This window comes from Pseudochaenichthys georgianus, chromosome 5 (assembly GCF_902827115.2).
Source record: "Pseudochaenichthys georgianus chromosome 5, fPseGeo1.2, whole genome shotgun sequence".
Lineage (NCBI taxonomy): Eukaryota > Metazoa > Chordata > Actinopteri > Perciformes > Channichthyidae > Pseudochaenichthys > Pseudochaenichthys georgianus.
In genome coordinates, this window is record NC_047507.1 from 20,838,725 (window position 1) to 20,860,417 (window position 21,693).

Below are 21,693 nucleotides of genomic sequence, written 5' to 3' on the forward strand. Positions count from 1 at the left end.
TGCTCACGACAATATCAGAGGCAAGGCTCAGATAGCAACGTTTCTAGTGTTAATTGCAGTGTTTTGGTCCTTTTCTCTTTCCCTCAGTGTTGTTTTTGTGTTTGGATCACTGCCCAAACTTTTATTATTATTTTGCCCGCGTCCCTTGTCTTTTCAATTACTGTTCGGCCTCCACCACAGGAGTAAGATGATTTTGTTACTACAGTAATCTCCTTTCGTTGGTGGTGTTTAACCTCAAATACAGAAGCCAATGAATAAAACCATGTCTCTTTACAAAGCTATTCAACCTTTCCCAAAGAAAATGAGTCTGCATTCATGAATATGAAAACAGTTTTTCCCAAACAACACTCTATACAGCGATATTCTTGTGGGATGTTATTTCTGTATAGTATTTTTTATTATACATTTAAATGTCATTTTAAAATGCGTTCTTTTTTAAAATATTCAACCTTATTTCTGACTGCAGGGAAGCGGCACAGCAGTGACTTTTCACGCCTGATTGCTCAGGTTCGGGGTCACTTAGAGACCACCAGGCAGACTCGTATCAAACAGGAAGACATTGTGGAAGGAGATGATGCACAGAAAACAAAGGCTGCAGGTACTGCAATACTTTTAACTCTATCAAGGAATAAAATGTACTTTAGCAACAGGAGACTTAAAGGAATATACCTGATCCCCATGCTAACGTTATTAATTGCTTTGTGGCAATTAGTGAGGCGTGCAATGCAGCTCAATGTGGTGGGAGAGTAAATGAAGCTCACTCATTTACTTGTTCCATCCTTGCCGAATTCACAACACGTCTGCACTTCATTGTTGGGCACATCAGAAATGTTGAATGTTGAAAAGGAAGTGCAGAGAGGGAATTTTCTACTTTCATTTACCAGGTGTCCAGAATCAATGAATGATTGTGTTGCTCTGTAACTGTAATCAACCATATACTTAACATGTGTTAATACAGTGTTTCACTGCCTAAATACACTAACTAAATGATTTAATATTCGTGTTGCATGCTGCTAATTTGCTTGGTTTGCAATAATCAAATGAAAAGGCACACACCAAAAAACCTGACACTGTCCACTGTGTGAGAGGCTAGGTTTTTGTGATGCTGCCAACAGGACCTAAATGCCTTTACCATTGAGAATATGTAAAAATGTGGTTTCTAAGGGATACCAAGGTTGTCAGAGGCATCCTTTATATGCACACCACCCTGATTTTTCCTGGGTGTCTGACATAATGATATGTCTATTTTGCCCCCTCCTCATCACGTCGCAGGATCAATAAATGGCTCAGTGATGAAAGCAGAAGACAAAGAATCTGACGAGGAGCCACCTGCAAAAAGAATGGAATGGTCCTCCAGCCCCACCCACAGTGAAGTGTCCATCAGCAGGTGAGCCCTACATAATGGACACTTTAGACACCCTCAGAAGTCAGAGCTTGTTTTCAAGTCAGACCTTTACATGCAACAGAAAAGTGGGATTTATTTTTGTTATATTATTTTTTACAGTTTGAATCTGTCTGTGAAAAAGGTCTATTTCACACTGATTGGTATGCCTCTGGTCTAGGGAAACCTAGACATAACATTAGTGTTATTTCCCACTATTTCCATTCCTAACAGAGGCCAGCTACAGTAATAACCTGAATCCAAAGCCAGCAGTTTACTTACAGTCAGACTTATACATGTCGGAGGAAGAAAGGACATGTCCTGCTTTTATTTGACAAAAATATTAATAATTCGAGAGAAGATCGAGTTTTTTTGTTGGAGGGGCAAAGGAGTCTGGTGGGATTATTTTCGGAGTATTGAAGATCGTTTCCCCGACATCGAAGGTGCCTGCTACAGGACAACACAGAACTTGCGCGATTTGGACGCGATGAGCGGGGGGGTTTTAGTGGAGCACGCGCATGAGCTGCGAGCACCAGAGCCTCGCAGTGGCGAAACTGAGGCTCCCTGGTAAACTGTGGTAACATGAAGAGCCGCTTGGGAGCCAAAACAGCCGGCGCTTTAAGAGAGCCGAGCCAAATGATCCGGGGATAAGCAGACAAGCAGACAAATGTGGAGTTTATCCGTGATTTGACTTCTCATTTTCAGCGGTAGTGCTCGGCAGTAAAGGTTGTCAGTTTTGACGGTCTTTTTGAACTCATTGTATTGGAACAGTTTAAAGATGTTATCCCTCAGCGTGTGGCCACTTATGTAAATGAGCAGAAACCTTCCACCGCCCTTAGAGCTGCCGAATTAGCAGATGATTTTGTGTTGACGCATAAGGGTAGTTTTATAGAGAAGTGTTCTAGGGGTGATTGGAGACGTGGAGAAGATGGTGGCTATGCCCGCACGCAGTGTCCGTTGCTGGAACCTGAGGGGAAGCCTTGTTTTTCATCACATGCTCCAGCCATGTGTTGTTCTGCCGTTTTGGTTAAAAAGCCGCAGGGTGTAGGCTCGGGCATGGTGCCTGATAAGAAGCTGGTTTGTGCCGACTTGGATGTGGGTTCTGGTTTTGAGCCGTTCATAACGGAAGCGGTTGTATCAGTAGTCGGTAGTGACAAGTATGTTCTGATTAAGGTGTTGCGTGACATAGCAGCTAGATGCTCATTTATTGTTGAGTCAGTGTTGCCTTTTTCGTCAGAGACAGAGGCTGGGGATTTTGTGATGATGAGGGGCATGGAGATGGGCTTGATTCCTGTGCGACGTCATACAATAGTGCTGGATTGTGAGCTGGTGCGGGGAGTTGTGTCTATCGGCGTGCGTGCCGCGTTGCCACTTGATGGGGTACATATGATTTTGGGCAACGATCTCGCTGGTAGTGCTGTGTGGGCTGGTGTACCACCGCCTGTGGCGGTTTCCAGGCCGTTAGCATCCGGGGAGCCAGGTGAGAGCGGTTTGCAGTTTCCAAGTGTGTTTCCAGTTTGTGCTGTTACGCGTGCGCAGAGCCGTAGGATGTCTGCTGACCCGCCTGTTTCGGAGTGTAGAAAAAGTGATGTTGAACAGGTGGTCTCACTGCCTGATCTCCCTTCGTCTGTGTCAAAGGAGGAGACGAGGAGACTCTTCTTAACTCAGAGATCCTGGATATTTTCGAGGAGGGTCTTGCTCAATTTCTTCAGGACCCTTTACTCTGTGATCTGCCAATTCAGGTACATTTGGAGGAGGTTAATTCCCAGATTGCTTTGGAGTATGGCCAAGCCATGATTGTCAGGGTTTTAGAGGCAGATGGAGAAATTATGCCCATAGTTGTGGTGCAAAATGCAACCGTCTTGGATCTGAAGAAGGCCAGTGATGATAAGATGAGGCTTAAGGACTATGGGATCAGAAACATGGACGAAGTGACGTTCATGAAAAGACACATGAAAAAAGTCCATACTGGACACACACCTGATGGTCAATATACACAGGAGGATGTTGGTTTGTCGTGGATCCCTTTGGTGCCCCGTCTTAAGGAGGGGGGGGGGGGCTGTGATGCCCCTGTGGGTTCATCTGGAGAGGGTGTGGCTGTGCTGCATCCAGCCTCCTTGATTGCAGTAACTGAGGGCACCTGGGTCTGGTGGCCTGCAGTTATTTAAAGCCTCTGCCCCTCGCTGTCTCCCTCTCTGCTGCTCCCTGCAGGCACCCCTGTTTTGTTGAGTATGCTATGAGTTTCTTCAGTTGCTTCACTTTGTGCACATCAACACTCTCACACACATACAGTGGGGCACAAAAGTATTTAGTCAGCCACCAATTGTGCAAGTTCTCCCACTTAAAAAGATGAGAGAGGCCTGTAATTTTCATCCTAGGTACACTTCAACTATGAGAGACAGAATGGGGGAAAGAATCCAAGAAATCACATTGTAGGATTTTTAATGAATTAATCGGTAAATTCCTCGGTAAAATAAGTATTTGGTCACCTACAAACAAATTTGTTTGTGGCTCTCACAGACCTGTAACTTGTTCTTTAAGAGCCTCCTCTGTCCTCCACTCGTTAACTGTATTAATGGCACTTGTTTGAACTCGTTATCAGTATAAAAGACACCTGTCCACAACCTCAAACAGTCACACTCCAAACTCCACTATGGCCAAGACCAAAGAGCTGTCAAAGGACACCAGAAACAAAATTGTAGACCTGCACCAGGCTGGGAAGACTGAATCTGCAATAGGTAAGCAGCTTGGTGTGAAGAAATCAACTGTGGGAGCAATTATTAGAAAATGGAAGACATACAAGACCACTGATAATCCCCCTTGATCTGGGGCTCCACGCAAGATCTCACCCTGTGGGGTCAAAATGATCACAAGAACGGTGAGCAAACATCCCAGAACCACACGGGGGGACCTAGTCAATGACCTGCAGAGAGCTGGGACCAAAGTAACAAAGGCTACCATCAGTAACACACTACGCCGCCAGGGACTCAAATCCTGCAGTGCCAGACGTGTCCCCCTGCTTAAGCCAGTACATATCCAGGCCCGTCGTTTGCTAGAGAGCATTTACATGATCCAGAAGAGGATTGGGTGAATGTCATATGGTCAGATGAAACCAAAATAGAAATTTTTGGTAAAAACTAGGGATGCACGTTATTGGTTTTTTGAAACCGATACCGATAACTTCCTGCTTCTCAAGACCGATACCGATAATAAAAAATGTTTTACGCCACTAATTATTTTAACGCGATTAACGCATGTGTATTTTTTTTTCCTTGGCCGCCCCGTAGTTTCAGAGCGCATCGAGTTTAAAATACCATCTACAAGCTGATGCTGACAGCCCTGCTCCTGCCGCCCGCTTGTGGCAGACCACACTTCCACGCTCACCGGAAGGCACCGACTGGCCATCTGGAGGACCGGGAGGGTGTGTGTATTAGGGATCGACCGATATGGCTTTTTCAAGGCCGATACCGATTATTAGTAATCAAGGAGACCGATAACCGATATTTGAAACCGATATACATTTGCAGTAAAATCAGAAAATCTTAGTGTCAAAATGTAGAATAACACAAACTCCAACACAACTCAACACAACTTCTTTGAAATGCATTTAAGCATAGCCTATATTATGTTTAATGAACTTTTAAACATCTTACAACTGGTTTCCTCTCTGTGCCCTTTTCTTTAATGCAGCCATCTGCTATGAGTTAGAGAGAGACAAGAAGTGGGGCTGCAGGCTGACATGCTTAACTAACAATAATGCTTAATTTATTATATCAAACCAATGCCTGTCTGTCTAGCATAAAATCCCAATAAGCTGCTAGCAACTGCAAAACACTAGTGCTAGCTAATGTTTTGCAAACTATTAAAAGTGAGGCTATTACAGTAGACCTAACTAGTAGCCTCACTTCTAATATTTTGCTAAACATTTGCTAAATACATGTTGGCTAGCTAATGAGCTTCACATATCAACCTGAAAAACTGCGAGGCTCCACTCGCAGCCCCCCCTCCGCACCACAGTTCCGCTGTGAGACGCTGCACGCTGACTGACTTCCCGCGTCCCTGTGTAACTGGGAAGCTGATAGAATTGGATCAATAGATCGTGCCGTTTTTGCAATTTCAGCATAGGGGATTGGGATGTTTATTGAACTTCGGCTTTCAACTGATTTACCTTCGAAACACATGTATGGCTCTGCCGCTCAGCGCTGCTGCTTGTCTGTCTGTGTCTGCGTTCTTCGCACCTGCCTGTAATCTGAGAAGGTCCCGCCTCTATGGCTGGCTACCACCCGGAAAATCTTCAGTGTTGATTGACACTTCAGTAATAGCCTATCAGATAGCGCTGTGGGCGGGACATTGCTCGAGATGGGTCTGTCTGCAGACCGCAGCAAGGAGGCGTTTCCTATAGGGGCGTTTCCTAACTTTTTTTATTCAGCTGCTTTTATAAATCCTCGCAGAAGAAGTCATTGTTCTAGTGATGGGAATTCCGGCTCTTCTTGCTGAGCCGGATCATTCGGCTCACCAAGAAGAGCCGGCTCTTTCGACTCCCAAAGGGCTCTTCAGTTTACCACATATTATACCTTTTAATCAAATCAAATGTAGCGCTGTTTTGACTAATGATTTATATGTGTACACATATATCACTTAAATTATTCAAGACATCCTTTGTACTAAAGTATTAGTATTCAAAAGTAAAAATTACATGTTTAATATAAATTATTTGCTGTGGCCAATTGTTTTCATTGCATTTACAGACCCGTGTAACTCTCTGATACCACCCAATGAATGCATTGACTTGCTTGTAGAACCACGCTACACAAAACAGATAGCAACACCTATAAAAACTATTTAAAAAAAGGGGCTACTGTATCAACCTATATAAAGTATATACATATAGTTTTTCTCCCTGCAGGAGAGGGGAGCGTGCTTTGAGATCAACTGCTAGGCTGCAGCGGGGAGAAGAGGGGGACAAAAAGTAGGAAGAGAAGTAATGGGTCAGAAACCCTCCTTTTTACGCAGCGGTCCAGACATAGACATCATAGCTACGGCGACATAGTTGCCAGTTACTTTTGGCATTAGGGCAGGGATATCTTTCAAGGTTTGACATAATGAATTGTGCTACTTTTAAAGCAAGCAACGATGTTTTCAAATCTGTAATCAAAAAGCTCCTCAAAAACACTATTGAAGCAGTTCCTGCCGTTGTTACGTTAGTTCAAACAGTAACAACGGACTACTTTTCTTAGCGGATGCATGTCAATTTAAATCAATACAAAAAACTATTTTTTAAATCAATAAAATCTTTTTCTAAATCCATAAAAGCATTTCAATTATTATTGGGAGTCATGTCGTTACTTTGTTGAGAATGTGGCCATGTGTAATAAGCGGGATAATGTCCACATTGCACATTGCATAATGTGCCTTCATGCCGATCTAGATCCCTCCGCAAAAACAAAACAAAAAACGTCTCGTTCGCTGGCGAGAGCCGGCTCCCGTCGTTCACTATAGGAAACGCCCCTATAGGAAACGCCCCTATAGGAAACGCCTCCTTGCTGCGGTCTGCAGACAGACTCTATTGTGTACAGAGAGTGGTGACTGCAGACAGAGAAACGGCTGCATCAGAGCCAAAGTGTTATCGGCAATTTTATAAAAAAAAGGCCGATACCGATAATCGGTCAAATGATGAATATCGGCCCCGATAATCGGCCTGGCCGATAATCGGTCGACCCCTAGTGTGTATGTGTGGCCCGAGCGAGCGAGAGAGAGACCTTACGTGCATTGTTGTTGTTAGCATCTGGTGCTAGCTATCTGCGCTAACGGATATAAGGAGCTGTTTAAATGAAAACAGAGGAGCGACATTTCGCCACAACTGCGCCGAGCACTTGACTTTATGCAGGAAGCCAGACAGTGGGACATTGTACGAAAAGTCAGCATACTCAGCACGGATAGTGCGCAACATGATTGCAGCGTCCAGGCAGCTCTGGTTCGAGCATATGCCTTGAGTTGCACATAGCTCCAACGCGCGCACACACACACACACACCTACACACACACACTTTGTATTGTATTATTGTCTTGTCTGTACGCTTTTAACACAACATCGTAGCGATGGCGATGTTTCAGGTGACTGATCAGGTTCGAAGTATTAGGGAGCGCTGAATTTGTGAAGAACTCCCCTCTTCCTAAACCACTAATACCACAGTACTGGCAAAACGGGAGGAGCCGAGTGAAAAACAAGCGCCCCTCATCCCAATCCACCCACACCGCAGTATATTTTTCTTTTTTTTTACCCAAAAAATATATTGTATATATAATCGGGGCTATTAATACTGGTATCGGGTTTATCGGGATGACGTCATAATTCCTAATCGGCCCGATAATTATCGTGCATCCCTAGTAAAAACTCAACTAGACGTGTTTGGAGGAGAAAGAATAGTGAGTTGCATCCAAAGAACACCATACCTACTGTGAAACATGGGGGTGGAAACATCATGCTTTGGGGCTGTTTTTCTGCAAAGGGATCAGGACGACTGATCCGTGTAAAGGAAAGAATGAATGGGGCCATGTATCGTGAGATTTTGAGTGACAACCTCCTTTCCATCAGCAAGGGCATTGAAGATGAAACGTGGCTGGGTCTTTCAGCATGACAATGATCCCAAACACACCGCCCGGGCAACGAAGGAGTGGCTTCGTAAGAAGCATTTCAAGGGCCTGGAGTGGCCTAGCCAGTCTCCAGATCTCAACCCCATAGAAAATCTTTGGAGGGAGTTGAAAGTCCGTGTTGCCCAGCGACAGCCCCAAAACATCACTGCTCTAGAGGAGATCTGCATGGAGGAATGGGCCAAAATACCAGCAACAGTGTGTGAAAACCTTGTGAAGACTTACAGAAAACGTTTGACCTCTGTCATTGCCAACAAAGGGTATATAACAAAGTATTGAGATGAACTTTTGTTATTGACCAAATACTTATTTTCCACCATAATTTGCAAATAAATTCTTTAAAAATCAGACAATGTGATTGTCTGGATTTTTTTTTTCTTATTTTGTCTCTCATATTTGAGGTATACCTAGGATAAAAATTACAGGCCTCTCATCTTTTTAAGTGGGAGAACTTGCACAATTGGTGGCTGACTAAATACTTTTTTGCCCCACTGTACATGTCCATACAATCCTCACCCTGCATTTACACTACTGATACCACTGACATCCACACCTCATACTTTACTTGTTTTACACTTAATTAATTTTGAATGTTTTGCTTAAATAAACACATTTTGTTAAACGTGGATATGGTGTGTCTCCTCTTTGCTGTGGCCTTTTGAGCCAGGTCATAACAATCAGTAAAACAACCAATATATTACTGCTCATTCACAAAAACTCACCTGTTGCTTACCTCCACAAAATAACTTGTTGGCTTAAAATGTGTTTGCTCTCTCTAAAACAGGTTATCCAAGCACATATCTGTTTAACATTTACATTTTTACTGTTTGGTTTAACATTTTGGAAAATTATTTAACATTAACAATGTTAAGCTGCAAATGAAACCCATTGGCATGTTGATTTGGCAAATGCTTAAGTACATTATCACTATGTATTTATTGTTATAATTGACCTGCTCATACCAGTTTGATCCTAACACCACCATGATCAGCCTCATGCTCTTCAGTTCAAAATGCACAGCTGCAAACTCCGGAGTGGTTGTTGGTAGGGATGCTCCGATCAATCGGTCACTGATCGAGATCGACCGATACTCACTCTCTACCGATCGATCGGTGCTCTCTACACATGCCGATCGCGAGAGCCGATCGCATGACGTAAAATACACGACACTTTTCTCTGTGTGGGGCAAAACCAGCTCGCCAAAATGGCTTCACCGGTCTGGCATTATTTTAAGGTGTCCGAAAAAGACAGTAAAATAGCGGAATGCAACGTGTGTGTGTGAAGCAGAAATCCTGCAGCTCCGCCCGCCGGACCGGTAAGCGGAGCGAAACACACAAGAGTTAGACCTAACACACTTAGCTATTTTATCTACCCCTGGAACAAGCTAAACTAGTCATTATAAATATATGTATTCTTCACTGTCGGGTCACTCATTACTGGATCAGTGAGCTGCATGAGATACTGACAGGCTGTCAGGAGAGGGAGAGAGAAAGGGAGAGAGGAAAAGAGAGCGCTTCCGCTAATTTCTCCCATGTTATTATCCAAAGTGAATGTAAACTTGAATAATGTGCATCATTTGAATGTAATAATTAAGTTGATTGTTGTTTGTGGAAGCTCCAGTGAATGAGCCCCATTAACTGAGTTTTAAACACCACTTTAAATGGAAGATTTAAAGTGATGTATAAATCTTCCATTCGATCGGATCGGTATCGGCCGATACTGATTCCGGCGATTGGCGATCGGAGCATCCCTAGTTGTTGGTGTTGTGACATACTTTGCGTATTGTTTGCTGGTGGGAACTCATTACAATATTGGGAGTTTGGGGGAAATGGACAGGCCGGAAACTGTATCCAATCCAATCCGATCCAACTTTATTTATTTAGCACATTTAAAAAACAACAGAGTTGACCAATGTGCTGTACATCAATAAATATATAAAAAAGCAGCATACATACATTTAGAGAAAAACGGTAGGATAAATGTAAAAGCACGAGACAATAAAACCATCCTTATAGCCACAGACGGAAAACCTCATACATGATGTAAAAACATAACAAACCAAATGAAAATTGAAAACCCCAATTTAGAAACACAGACTGATACGTCTCATACGTGGTCTGCAAAAGCACAGGCACTTCAACTGCCTGACTGTAACTCCCAGATCTCACTGCGGGACAGCATGAGACAGTTTTGCAACTATACCCTCTTGGTAATATGAAAAATCTATTTCTGATTTTCTTTATCCTGTCAATGGCATGACTTTTCCACTGATAGTTGTGTCATACAGTCCAAACACTTGTCTATAGGCATCGTCCATATATTTTAGGGCATCACAGTCTTTAAAGCAGCTTTTTTAAGGTAATGTACTAAGTACATTCAGTGTACTAAGTTTGACTATTGAAACAGAAGAAAACCTATATCAGTAAAACTTTGTAAATGACATGTTCGTGCTCTCCTCTCTCTTTCTCCCATCACAGTTCCATCTCAGACATCTTTGGTCCGGAGGCTGTCAGTAACCCTCAGTGAGTAACCCTGCTGTTATTGCAACTGTCAAAATGTTATCTGAGTGTTTTTCTATGCCACCCCACAACATTGTATTAAAAGTAATCACACAGTTCTGGTAATGGATAGATTAACATGGGACTTTGTTACAGAGTCTAGAGGCTTTAAAGTGAAAAGAGACAGATGAATATACACAATACTAACTTGTATCAGGAGTAGGGATCGACCGATATGGCTTTTTCAAGGCCGATACCGATTATTAGTAATCAAGGAGACCGATAACCGATATTTGGAACCGATATACATTTGCAGTAAAAAAAGAAATCTTGGTGTCAAAAGGTAGAATAACACAAACTCCAACACAACTCAACACAATTTCTTTTAAATGCATTTAAGCATAGCCTATATTATATTTAATTTAATTAAGCTTTTAAACATCTTACAGCTGGTTTCCTCTCTGTGCTCTTTTCTTTAGTGCAGCCATCTGCAATGAGTTAGAGAGAGACAAGAAGTGGGGCTGCAGGCTGACATGCTTAACTAACAATAATGCTTAATTTATTATATCTGTCTATCTAGCATAAAATCCCAATAAGCTGCTAGTAACTGCAAAACACTAGTGCTAGCTAATGTTTTACAAACTATTAAAAGTGAGGCTATTATAGTAGACCTAACGTTAGTCTACTAGCCTCACTTCTAATATTTTGCTAAACATTTGCTAAATACATGTTGGCTAGCTAATGAGCTTCACATATCAACCTGAAAAACTGCGAGGCTCCACTCGCAGCCCCTCCCCCCCACCACAGTTACTCCGCTGCGAGACGCTGCACGCACCCCCAACTCTGACTGACTTCCCGCGTCCCTGTGTAACTGGGAAACTGATAGAATTGGATCATAAGATCGTGGTGTTTTTGCAACTTCAGCATAGGGGATAGGGATGTTTATTGAACTTCGATTTAACACATGTATGGCTCTGCCGCTCAGCGCTGCTGCTTGCTTCAGTCTGTGTCTGCGTTCTTTCGCACCTGCCTGTAATCTGAGAATGTCCCGCCTCTCTGGCTGGCTCCCCATGGAAAATCTTCAGTAATAGCCTATCAGATAGCGCTGTGGGCGGGATATTGCTCGTGTACACAGAGTGGTGACTGCAGCCAGAGAAACGGCCGCATCAGAGCCAAAGTCTTATCGGCAATTTGATTAAAAAAAAGGCCGATACCGATAATCGGTCAAATGCGGAATATCGGCCCCTAATCAAGAGAAAACATAATCACAAACTGGTTTTCCTACTTGCAAAGAAGAAGCATGATGTGTTTTATTGTTGCATACAAAGATCCAATTTTTACAAAAGCTTACGAGGTTGTCGACATGGGTCTGTAAAGTGAGGTTTAATTTGAGATCACTGAAGAGTAATAAGTGCAATCATCCCAACAGCCAGTGTTAAAAAGATCATGGTTATGTTTGTTGTTTTGTTAGAGCTTATCAGACCTCTACAACAGATGGGGAAATGTCTCGCTGTATTTGAATTGCGCATTATGTAAAGTTAAGGTCTAGACCTGTCTGAATATCAAATACATATCTGGGGAAATTTTGGAAATTGCCAGATATGGATCTGACAGAAATAAGGCGTTGACATTCTTCCCTTGTCATTGATATTGATCAACCCTGCCTTTTTGTTGAGGCGTCTAAAATGGTCTACAAGCCATAATAAAACAAGAGCCAGTAAGCCTGTAAGACTGCCTGCTTTCAAAGATGTTGTTTTTCACTCGCAGCTTAAAGTTGGACAGGTTGTCCCTGGTTTCTTCTGATGTTATACCACGCTTTTCCTCATGTTTAGGGACCTTAGTTATCAGAGGCAGCAGATAGCACTCCTGTCAAATAAAAGTGGAGCATTTTTCTTGAAGTTAGTGTCCCTGAGTTCCTCGTGATTGACAACGTCCCGGGCAATATTTCTAGGGACACTTAGTTATTTAAGCAATAGATTTAATTGTTCAGTTGTCCATGACTCAAACCAATTATAGCTGTGTCAAGTGGGCTTAATATTGAGACCTAGTATTTGGAAGTCTATTTCCTGGATTCTGTTTATCCTCTTTCTCTTTAATTAATCATTTTGTTACTGGACTCTTACTGCTGACAGTTTAATCAAACAGCAAGCTCTTCTGGTCACTTGGTACTTATTCTCTTGCGAACTGTGCATTACAAAATGATTGTTTCTTTTTTGGTCACAGAATATAGGACAAGCATACATTACAAACTCTGTGGCACATCACAGTTGTCATCAATTGTTATCATTGTTCTGTGCTGTATGATTATAACTCACGGGGCAAGTTTGTTTCAAGGACATTTAAAATATAGACATCTTTGCTGTCACACTACGAACAAAACAACAGTCGCACATACAGCTCTGAAAAAAATTAAGAGACCACACTGAGGCATTATCAGTTTCTCTAAATTTACTATTTATAGGTATGCGTTTGAGTAAAATGACATTTTTATTTGATTTTTTAATTACAGACAACATTTATCTGATGGTATTCAACTGACACTGGAATGGAATGGTTGCCATACATGTAGAGATTGAGATTTAAGAAAGATTTGGGGTGGTTAATTTTCCTAATTTGTTCCAGAGCTGTATATCCGGGGTGCGATCTAACTTTGTGTGTCTTGCGGTTAACCAAGACCCTCTCCTAATCTCTTTTAATGACCAGCTCATTTTCAGTATAGAGTCACAGCTCACCAGTCTTGAAATGCTTGAGCAACTCAATAGGCAAAAGCCAAGTCTGTGTGTTTCCCAAGTGCGAAAATATATGTATTTTTCCATCAGGCAAGGCTTTATCTCTTCTCCTCAGCCTTTGTCTGACAATCATGAGAACTTAAATGTTGATTTAGTCCTGATCCGCACTTTGTACAGAGGCAAACTGCTTGCTTACGAGTAACCTAGCATGCTTACGAGTAATCTAGCATGCTTAGTTGTCTCCCCATTCTCCCCACATGTGGACTTCTGACCCAAATTCCAGTGCTGGAATTTTGTTTTTCCAGTCCATTCAGTGAAGATAGAGGCAGAGAAGTGGCTGGAGGGTTATATATATATATCTGTAGTATAATCAGCTGAAGAGAGCCCTTCATGTGAAGCTGTAAGTGGTTCCACATGGAAGATACTGCGTGTTCATGTTATCGGAACATCTCTTATGGGACAGATCTGATGTCCCCCAACACCACGTGCTGACCTGTGAAGCCAGGGCTTACGCTGTAGCAAGAATTGCTGATGCGTCAGGAGACAATTCATGAGGGAAAACAGCTTATTTAAGGGCATTGAACGCTCAATGCAGACATGTTGCTCTGACAACAGTGAGGTTTCTTTCAGAATAAAACTCGGAATTTTAATGATGAAAAACGCAGATTGTTCGTCTCAGATAAATAAATAAAATACTATATTATTACCACGTTGGAACTGTCATATTGATGTAAAAATAATGAGCAGAGTTGGAATTCAATATGCCAGTAATGTGCATTGCATGATTAACCTCTCATACATTTTGGAGAATACACAATTATTAAAGAAAAAATCTTGGCAATTCTATTCACTGACCTAATTAAACGCTACCCATGTTGTGTTTATTAGTTTAGGAAAGGGATATCACATGACTTGTGATAATAATATCATTGTGTGTGTGTGTGTGTGTGTGTGTGTGTGTGTGTGTGTGTGTGTGTGTGTGTGTGTGTGTGTGTGTGTGTGTGTGTGTGTGTGTGTGTGTGTGTGTGTGTGTGTGTGTGTGTGTGTGTGTGTGTGTGTGTGTGTGTGTGTGTGACAATATTCACGACAATATTCACTTATTTTGCATTAAATTATGCTGATAATAATCCCTTTTATTGAAGTGAACAAAAATCCAGCTTTTTACAAAAATGTAATGCACAGTAGTTTCATTCTATGACAGATTTAATTAGGGGTTTACTTGCCATCAATAAAATGTATTAACACAGATTGACAATATGAGACTATTGCAGGGCATACAACAATATTAGTATTATTAGTGCTGTATTGTTTGTGTAAAGGGTAGGCTTACTATTATTCAGAAAGAACATTCTACAGTACTTTTTCTCTTTTATTCTACACACAATAAGACTCCCAGGATCAAGGAGAGAAGGAAGCAATTTAAAAAAGACCGTTTGAGATTGATTTAAATCATTTGTGGTCTTTATGGCTCTGGGGCTTGTTGCTGATGCATATTTTGGAAAGGAACATCGTGATCGGTAGGTCATTTACTGCTAATTGATTGATTTTGTGCTGAAACAGAGCAGCTGGTTCTCAGCAAATGTCTAATTATTTAGCAGCAGAAGCGTGACAAAAAGGTTGGCTCTATTACCACAAAATGTGATTTTTCAGATGATCCTTTGTTTCAATTTAGTGCAATGTTAGTGCCCTGAGTAATAGTTGTTTTACTGTTTCCTTGTTTTTACTGCAACAACACTTCAGGACATGGAAGTCTGAGCATACTAATATTAACATCTCAATCAACTTAACTTTGCTTATTTTTATTTCTTTACACAAAACACTAAAATGTTCTGAACTCTGACAATGTTCTATCATAGAGACATGGAGGGGAAACCAGGTCAAAAGAGAGCATCGAGCACGAGCGAAGACGATGCAGCATCCTCGCCCGTCAGTGGAAAACGACGGCGGAAAACAACGATGTAAAAGATGTCAATTAAATACATTTTTGACTGAAATTCAAGCAAATTGTGAAGTGATGCACTTTATGATCTTTCTGGTTCCGGCATTTCATTTTTGTGACTTTCTGAAGTTGCGTTGTTTACATCATGTTATGGTATTATGTAATGTTTAGAATTGTTACATTCTTTACGGTCTTGTGATCCACATTGAGCTGTTGCCATATCATCACATTTTTCCAGGACCAAGAGGACTATATAAATGTTACTTGTGTTAAGGTTCCGTGTAATATGGATTTTATTCTGAAATAAACCTGTTGAATTCTGTGGTTTTGTATTGGAACATTTTTCTGGTTACATAAAAACTTTATTTTCCAACATTCACAGCCCATGTCATCACAAATTGATGTTAACGTGTACACATCTAAACATTTGTGCTTTGGCACTGTGGTGTAAATAATACATTTGCAGTTGTATGAATGATCCCCAAAAATACCTAATATGCACTTTTTTTCACCAAATAGCTGGATGTCTTTCTGTTTGCTAAACTATCAAGTCAATCTTCAAAATTACCCTAGAATATTTTGGCGACCTTAAATAAGAAGCTTAGTCACATAGGATTCCTCTGTCATGGCAATTGCAAAAGCATGCAACAAATCTGGAGCTTTTAAATTATTTGTTTTCTTTGAAAGAAAAGTAATTAAATGAAACATAATGCTTGTGAAAACCGCAGGTCAAAGAAAGCAAGGGTGTAAACACGTACCGAGGTGATGTTTATGGGAGAGTGTGCGGGAACACATTTGGGAGCCGACCTTGATTGAAAACGGAGCTCGTCTGGAGCCTGCAGTCAGAAACATGAGTGCCTCTGACCAGACTCCCTCCTCTCAGACAAAGCAGAGACGCACTGACAGACATTGCTGGACTCCTTTCAATGTGTGTGATGCTCATTAATAACACACACGTCTGATCCCATTGCGCCCTCATCTCTTTCCAATACAGTGATGCTATTTGTCTCTGGTCTAATTAGCAGGGACTCTTGTCTGGAACCACAGGAGAGGTTGAGTGGCTCCTTATTCCTGCCCCCACTTGGAATGCAGTGAAGCACGCAGTGATATCACTGATTCCATACACACATTGATCCACAGACACTGCCTACTTTCAGTAGAAATCAGTCCCCTTGTTTTTCTGTGTCTTGGTGATAACGTAGAAGGGAAAATTCATCATATTTCCAACGCAAGGTGAAACAACATTTTAATCTTATAAATGGTGACGTCACTGCATCGTGGTAATAAAATGTGCCCACATTCTGAATGTCCTGTACAGCCGTGAGAGCCTGTATAGCCAACCAAAGCACTTAAAAAGTAGGGGTGCACGATTCAGGAAATCTCACGAGTCGATTCACAATCGATTGGCGATTCAATAGCTCAGGAGTCCGCCCTTTGAGGCATGAAGAGCGGGCAGAGTGAAGAGGGTTTCCCTGGATGCTGCATAAAGTGCCATGTTAGCGGGACATTACGGAGCTCACGCCATAGAGAAAATGGAAAACAGCGTTTCGGCAAGACTGTAAAATGTGGTTTTAAAAAAAAAAAACTAGATAGAATCGGGATTCTTATGTGAATCAATTTTACTGCGCACCCTACTAAAAAGGGATAGCCAATGTAAATGTCATGGTGAGAAATCAGAAGTCAGAGTATCAGACCTACAATGGCACATTCACCATCAAGACCGAGATTTCTGCATTAACTTCTCTGCCCAGATTCCATCTTGCATTAGGCTCAGCCTCGAGGACGAAAATGGCTGCAGTGTTATCAGCCCTTTTGTGCTTAAAATCCTTTTGTCCCCCTAAGCATTTGAAAGATCCAGCCAATGGAGTGACAGATGTATCTTGATCCAGAGGCGGGGTTGAAGGGGGTGCTCTGACATTAATAGTGATATTTCTGTATATCAGTGTTGGATGGCTTTCTGCTGAAAGAGAGTTCCATTTGACCATCTTTAAATGTTGTTTCAGAATATCAGCAGCACAATAACCTCTAAGTAGACTACTGTAGACATTTTCAGTGGTTCTTTTGTGTAAAGTTCACTGTAATTTGGATTGTGGTTTATATTTATAAGACAACTTAAATAAGACACTAGGAGATTCATATACATTTAAAATCTATGGATAACGAACATTTTATAATTAACATTAACAAACAATCCCATAACACACAGTCTATCCCTTACTCGTGTTTTTTTTCCTGTAGTTTGGCATCTAGTTTTTTTTTGTATGGAGTACAACAGTATATAAGAAACACACACCCTATGGTATCATTGTTTTCCCTTTTCTACCAATGTGCAGTTTTTACATCTACATTACAAAGCAGCTCTAAATCAACTTGTGTCAGTTCTTTGATGGATCTAAGTTTCCTGTAGAATAAAAGTTTTTTTAAGTTGGTTGGACTTTGTTGCATGTCTACTCACAATGTACGCTTAAGACAAAAAAAGACTTGGACTAGCTGTAATAACCAAATAATAAAAAAATGGGTTTTGCCTGCACTGAGTGCCTTCATATTTTTTGATTGTGACGTATAGATCAAAAAGCTATACTGTAAGTACAAGTCAAGTTATTTTTTGTCTTTTTTTTCAGTCTACATTATGGCCTCTAAATAGCACCTGCTTTTTGACAGCTGCACTTGAAGTAGCACTCCTCCGACAATCTATCACACTTGTTCTCTCTATGAAAGGTTCACTTACTTCAGGTACCACATCTTGTGGCTGAGGATTGAGTTCCTCAGTTCATCTAAACCATTTCCAGGACAATTCACTTGATAGTGGTTCAGGAAAGGTGATACTATATATAAAATTGACCAAGCTGAACATTAGAATGTAATTCATATGAGACAACAGACCATCTGGGATAATACCTTCACAGCAGTGTGAGGAAATACTTAAAAGCTCATGTGTAGTGTAATTTTGTAAAAGGCTTTATAAGGTCTCTTCTTGAGCCTTGTGTATGAAACAACTCTATTGGAGATTTACTGTACTGTTTTTCATTCTATAGCATCTGTAGGATATGTCCCCCAAACAAGTCAAATCACATGATACGGAGATACAGTTTGAGTCTGTTCTAAACAATAACAATAATCTGATATGGGTAAAATCAGTTTTATTGTCATTGCATTTCTTTCTGTTTTGGACCCTTATTGTTAAGTTTTAGACCCAAGATGAATCAAGAACTCAGCAATAAGAATCATGATTAAAATGCAACCATGATGGAGAGGAATGATGATCCAAACTAATACAACAAGATCCATGCTTTCATATTAAAGGAATGTTCCATTATGATTAATTTAATGCTCTGCATTATTAGCTTTAAACTTTGTGACACATCCAAGTATTCACTTTGTGGAAAGATCTAATCTAGTTATGAGGGCCTGTGTCTCTTTTCCTTCAAACTTCCTTACAACAAAAAGGATTTAACTTAGTATGAAATATGGTTTAATTTGTGTGGTTTGGCAGTAGATGCCAGCAATGGAGCTGTGATTGTTCCCTTCCTTGCAATCAAAAAGGAAATGATTAAGACACATGCCAAATTAATGCAATTACCTACCTTGTTGGATGTAACACTAGCAGCACTTTTAGACAAAAAAAAGCGAGAGGAGACAGAGTCTCGAGATGAGCCAACATTTTACTCAATCTCCCCAGACAGCATGTGCCCATATTAAACTTTAGCACGCTTGTTATTTGTGAAAGGGATTGATCTGTTTACCTTTATGATTCTTCCTGTGTTTTTGGGCTATTACTATTTTTGGAAGGGCCCACACCACCTTAAGTGTGCTCTTTTTGGGCAGTATTGGCCTTCTTGTCTGCTCCCTGCATCCTTGAGGGTTCTCAAAAATATTGGTTTTCCCAATACAAACACATTGAGATTCAAGACACTTTCCCACTTATTTTGAGTATATACCTGCTTTTAGTTTTTGCGATTGGTAACTATTGAACGCTGTCAAAAGTACGCAGTAATGAAAGGTCTCGAGTGCTTATTTTTTATCATAAGTGTTAGCAGTTTAAAAGGGAGACGCGAGTCCTGTTCGATGCCTCATTTTCCTCTCTAGAAAAACATCAGTAGACTTCACTTCACAATTTCACACATCAAAGTTGAAAGAAAGACGTATTTTGTTGTAGTTGTAAAAACCAAGAAACTGAAAAAAAGTATTTAAAATAATAACTATAACCATAACAGTATTAATATTAATAATGATAATAAAAAAAGTCACCCATTCCATGAACAAAACCGTCTCTGAAGTATATATGAATAATATGTACTTTTATTCAAGGATGTTTATTTTACAATAGTGTTACAACCCGGGTCCTGGGCTGCAACATAAAGCGGGGAGGCGAGACGAGGGGTATGATAAATAATGTTCATTTATTCCAAAACAAACAAGCAAACAAACAACAAGAACCGGCAACAGGTCCCTGACGCTGCACAGGACAAGTGCCCAGAGAAGACAGAGCGACGTAACGGCTGGGCTCCTCCTATATCCTCTTCCTTTCCAGGTGTAACTCATCCGGCAGGTGCGCCTCATCAGGCAGCTGCAGCTGGAACCTGCAATCACACACACAACCAGACGGCACCCCACGTGGTGTGGAGGGGTCGTCACACTCCCCCCCATAAGAAAGGAGTTCCCCTAAGAACACCGTTAAGTACCCGAATAGCTAGGAGCTCTTCTCCGATATTCCGGCGTGGACAGAAAACCACTCTGACCAGTCCCCTGAACCTGCACCGGGAAGAACCCGGAATGTCCCTCCAGAACCCGCAACCTAGACCCTGGCAACAAACCCAAGACCTGACCCCCAGGACGCTGCCGAACTGCCCCACCCGTCTGACATGCGTGACATGACCCAACATGCAGAGACACATCTCTCCTCAACCCAGGCCAAAAGACATACCACAACAGGTAACCACATGTTTTACGGACACCCAGATGTCCCGACTGCCCATGCGCTTTTCTGAGGACCTCCTCACAAAATCTGACAGGAACCACAATCTGATATACTGGTTCACTCATGAAGCCTTTCCCACGTGACCACCAGCAATCCCCCTTGCAGCTGACAAGCCCTGGTGACACCATTTCCATCCCCGGTGGAGAGAACCGCCTCAAAAAACGGACTGAGGGAGACATCCGCTTTCTGCTCCATCACCAACTCACTGCGGGATACCGACAACAACCAGTCAGGAATAACCACTGAATCTGTCGCACTGACCTCTTCACCCTGCTCAGATCCCTCCTGTGCACGGCTCACAGCCCGGGTCACAGAACAAGCCACCAACACTGCAGGAGAGCACTTGACATTCTCCCCTGCCTTAACAGTCACAGTGGGTGAAGATGACTGCATGGTAGGCGGTGGACCCTCAGCCCACACACGGCTGCCAGCCAGGCCGTTACCCAGGATAACATCCACACCACCAATTGGCATTACAGGACGGACCCCCATGGCGACCTCACCCTGCACCAGACCTGAGTTAAGCACCACTGAATGCAGAGGAACAGGCACAACAGTCATTCCCATACCTCGCATCCCCAGTTCCAGATTCTTCCGAAAACGGTAACACAGAGCTCAGAATGTATGAGTCATACGATGCCGTGTCTCTCAAAATCTTTACCGGCACGCTGATATCACTTCCCACCAATGACACGTATCCGGTTGACACAAATGCCGAAAACACTGGGTCCTTCTACCCGCATGGCTCATCAATCTGCTGACAGGGAGAGATGACGGGTAACGGCACCACAGACACAGCACAAGCAGCAGAGTTAAACTGGCCTACACAGTTCCCCCCTTTTGCCTTAGCTTTTGGACAGGCAGCCTTCCAGTGCCCTCTCTCCCTGCAGTAATGACAGATTTCCGAATCTCCCAGTGGCGGACCTCGCATCTCACGCTCACCCCCGTGCGGATTAGCTTTCTCTTCTCCATCTCCCTGCACGATACATACCACCTTCATCCTGGACCCTGAAGTCGCGACCGCCCCTGTGCGTTAGCACATAGTCATCTGCCAGAGCAGCAGCCTCTGCAGCAGTCTTCACTTTGCGCTCGCTGATGTAAACTGCAATGTGGCTGGGCACAGAATTTTTAAATTGCTCCAACACCATCAACTCACACAATGCGACATACGTATCCACTTTCAAGAAGTTACACCACCTACCGAAAGAGGTAACCAGATCCCTGGCAAACTCAACATGTGTCTGCCTGTCAGACATCTCCCAGGACCGAAACCTCTGCCGATAAGCCTCAGGGACCAACTCGTAAGCCTTCAACACCGCAGTTTTAACCCTCAGATACACTTTGCTGTCCGCCATCGTTAAAGCAGAATAAGCTTCCTGTGCCCTACCTGTTAGCACACACTGCAGCAATAAGGTGCCATTAGCCTCTAACCACTCTCTGCTCTCAGCAACACGCTCAAACAAGGAGAAAAACGTATCTGGATCTCGTTCATTAAATTGAGGCACAACCCGCAGATT

General features: G+C 42.1%; 1 protein-coding gene across 3 annotated transcripts in view; it reads left to right on the forward strand.

The window, feature by feature from the left end:
- Positions 1–15,522, forward strand: part of rad18 (RAD18 E3 ubiquitin protein ligase) — a 51,716-nt gene extending 36,194 nt beyond the window's left edge. For 2 of the 3 annotated variants that reach the window (XM_034084157.1, XM_034084156.1), the window contains exons 10-13: positions 467–598; positions 1,273–1,387; positions 10,510–10,554; positions 15,116–15,522. In XM_034084157.1, coding sequence (XP_033940048.1) covers positions 467–598; positions 1,273–1,387; positions 10,510–10,554; positions 15,116–15,221 — 398 coding nt within the window. In that variant the 3' untranslated portion in view covers positions 15,222–15,522. The remainder of the gene's footprint in view (positions 1–466; positions 599–1,272; positions 1,388–10,509; positions 10,555–15,115) is intronic. The other variant, XM_034084158.1, reaches the window with a different exon arrangement.
- The last annotated feature ends 6,171 nt before the right edge of the window (positions 15,523–21,693 follow it).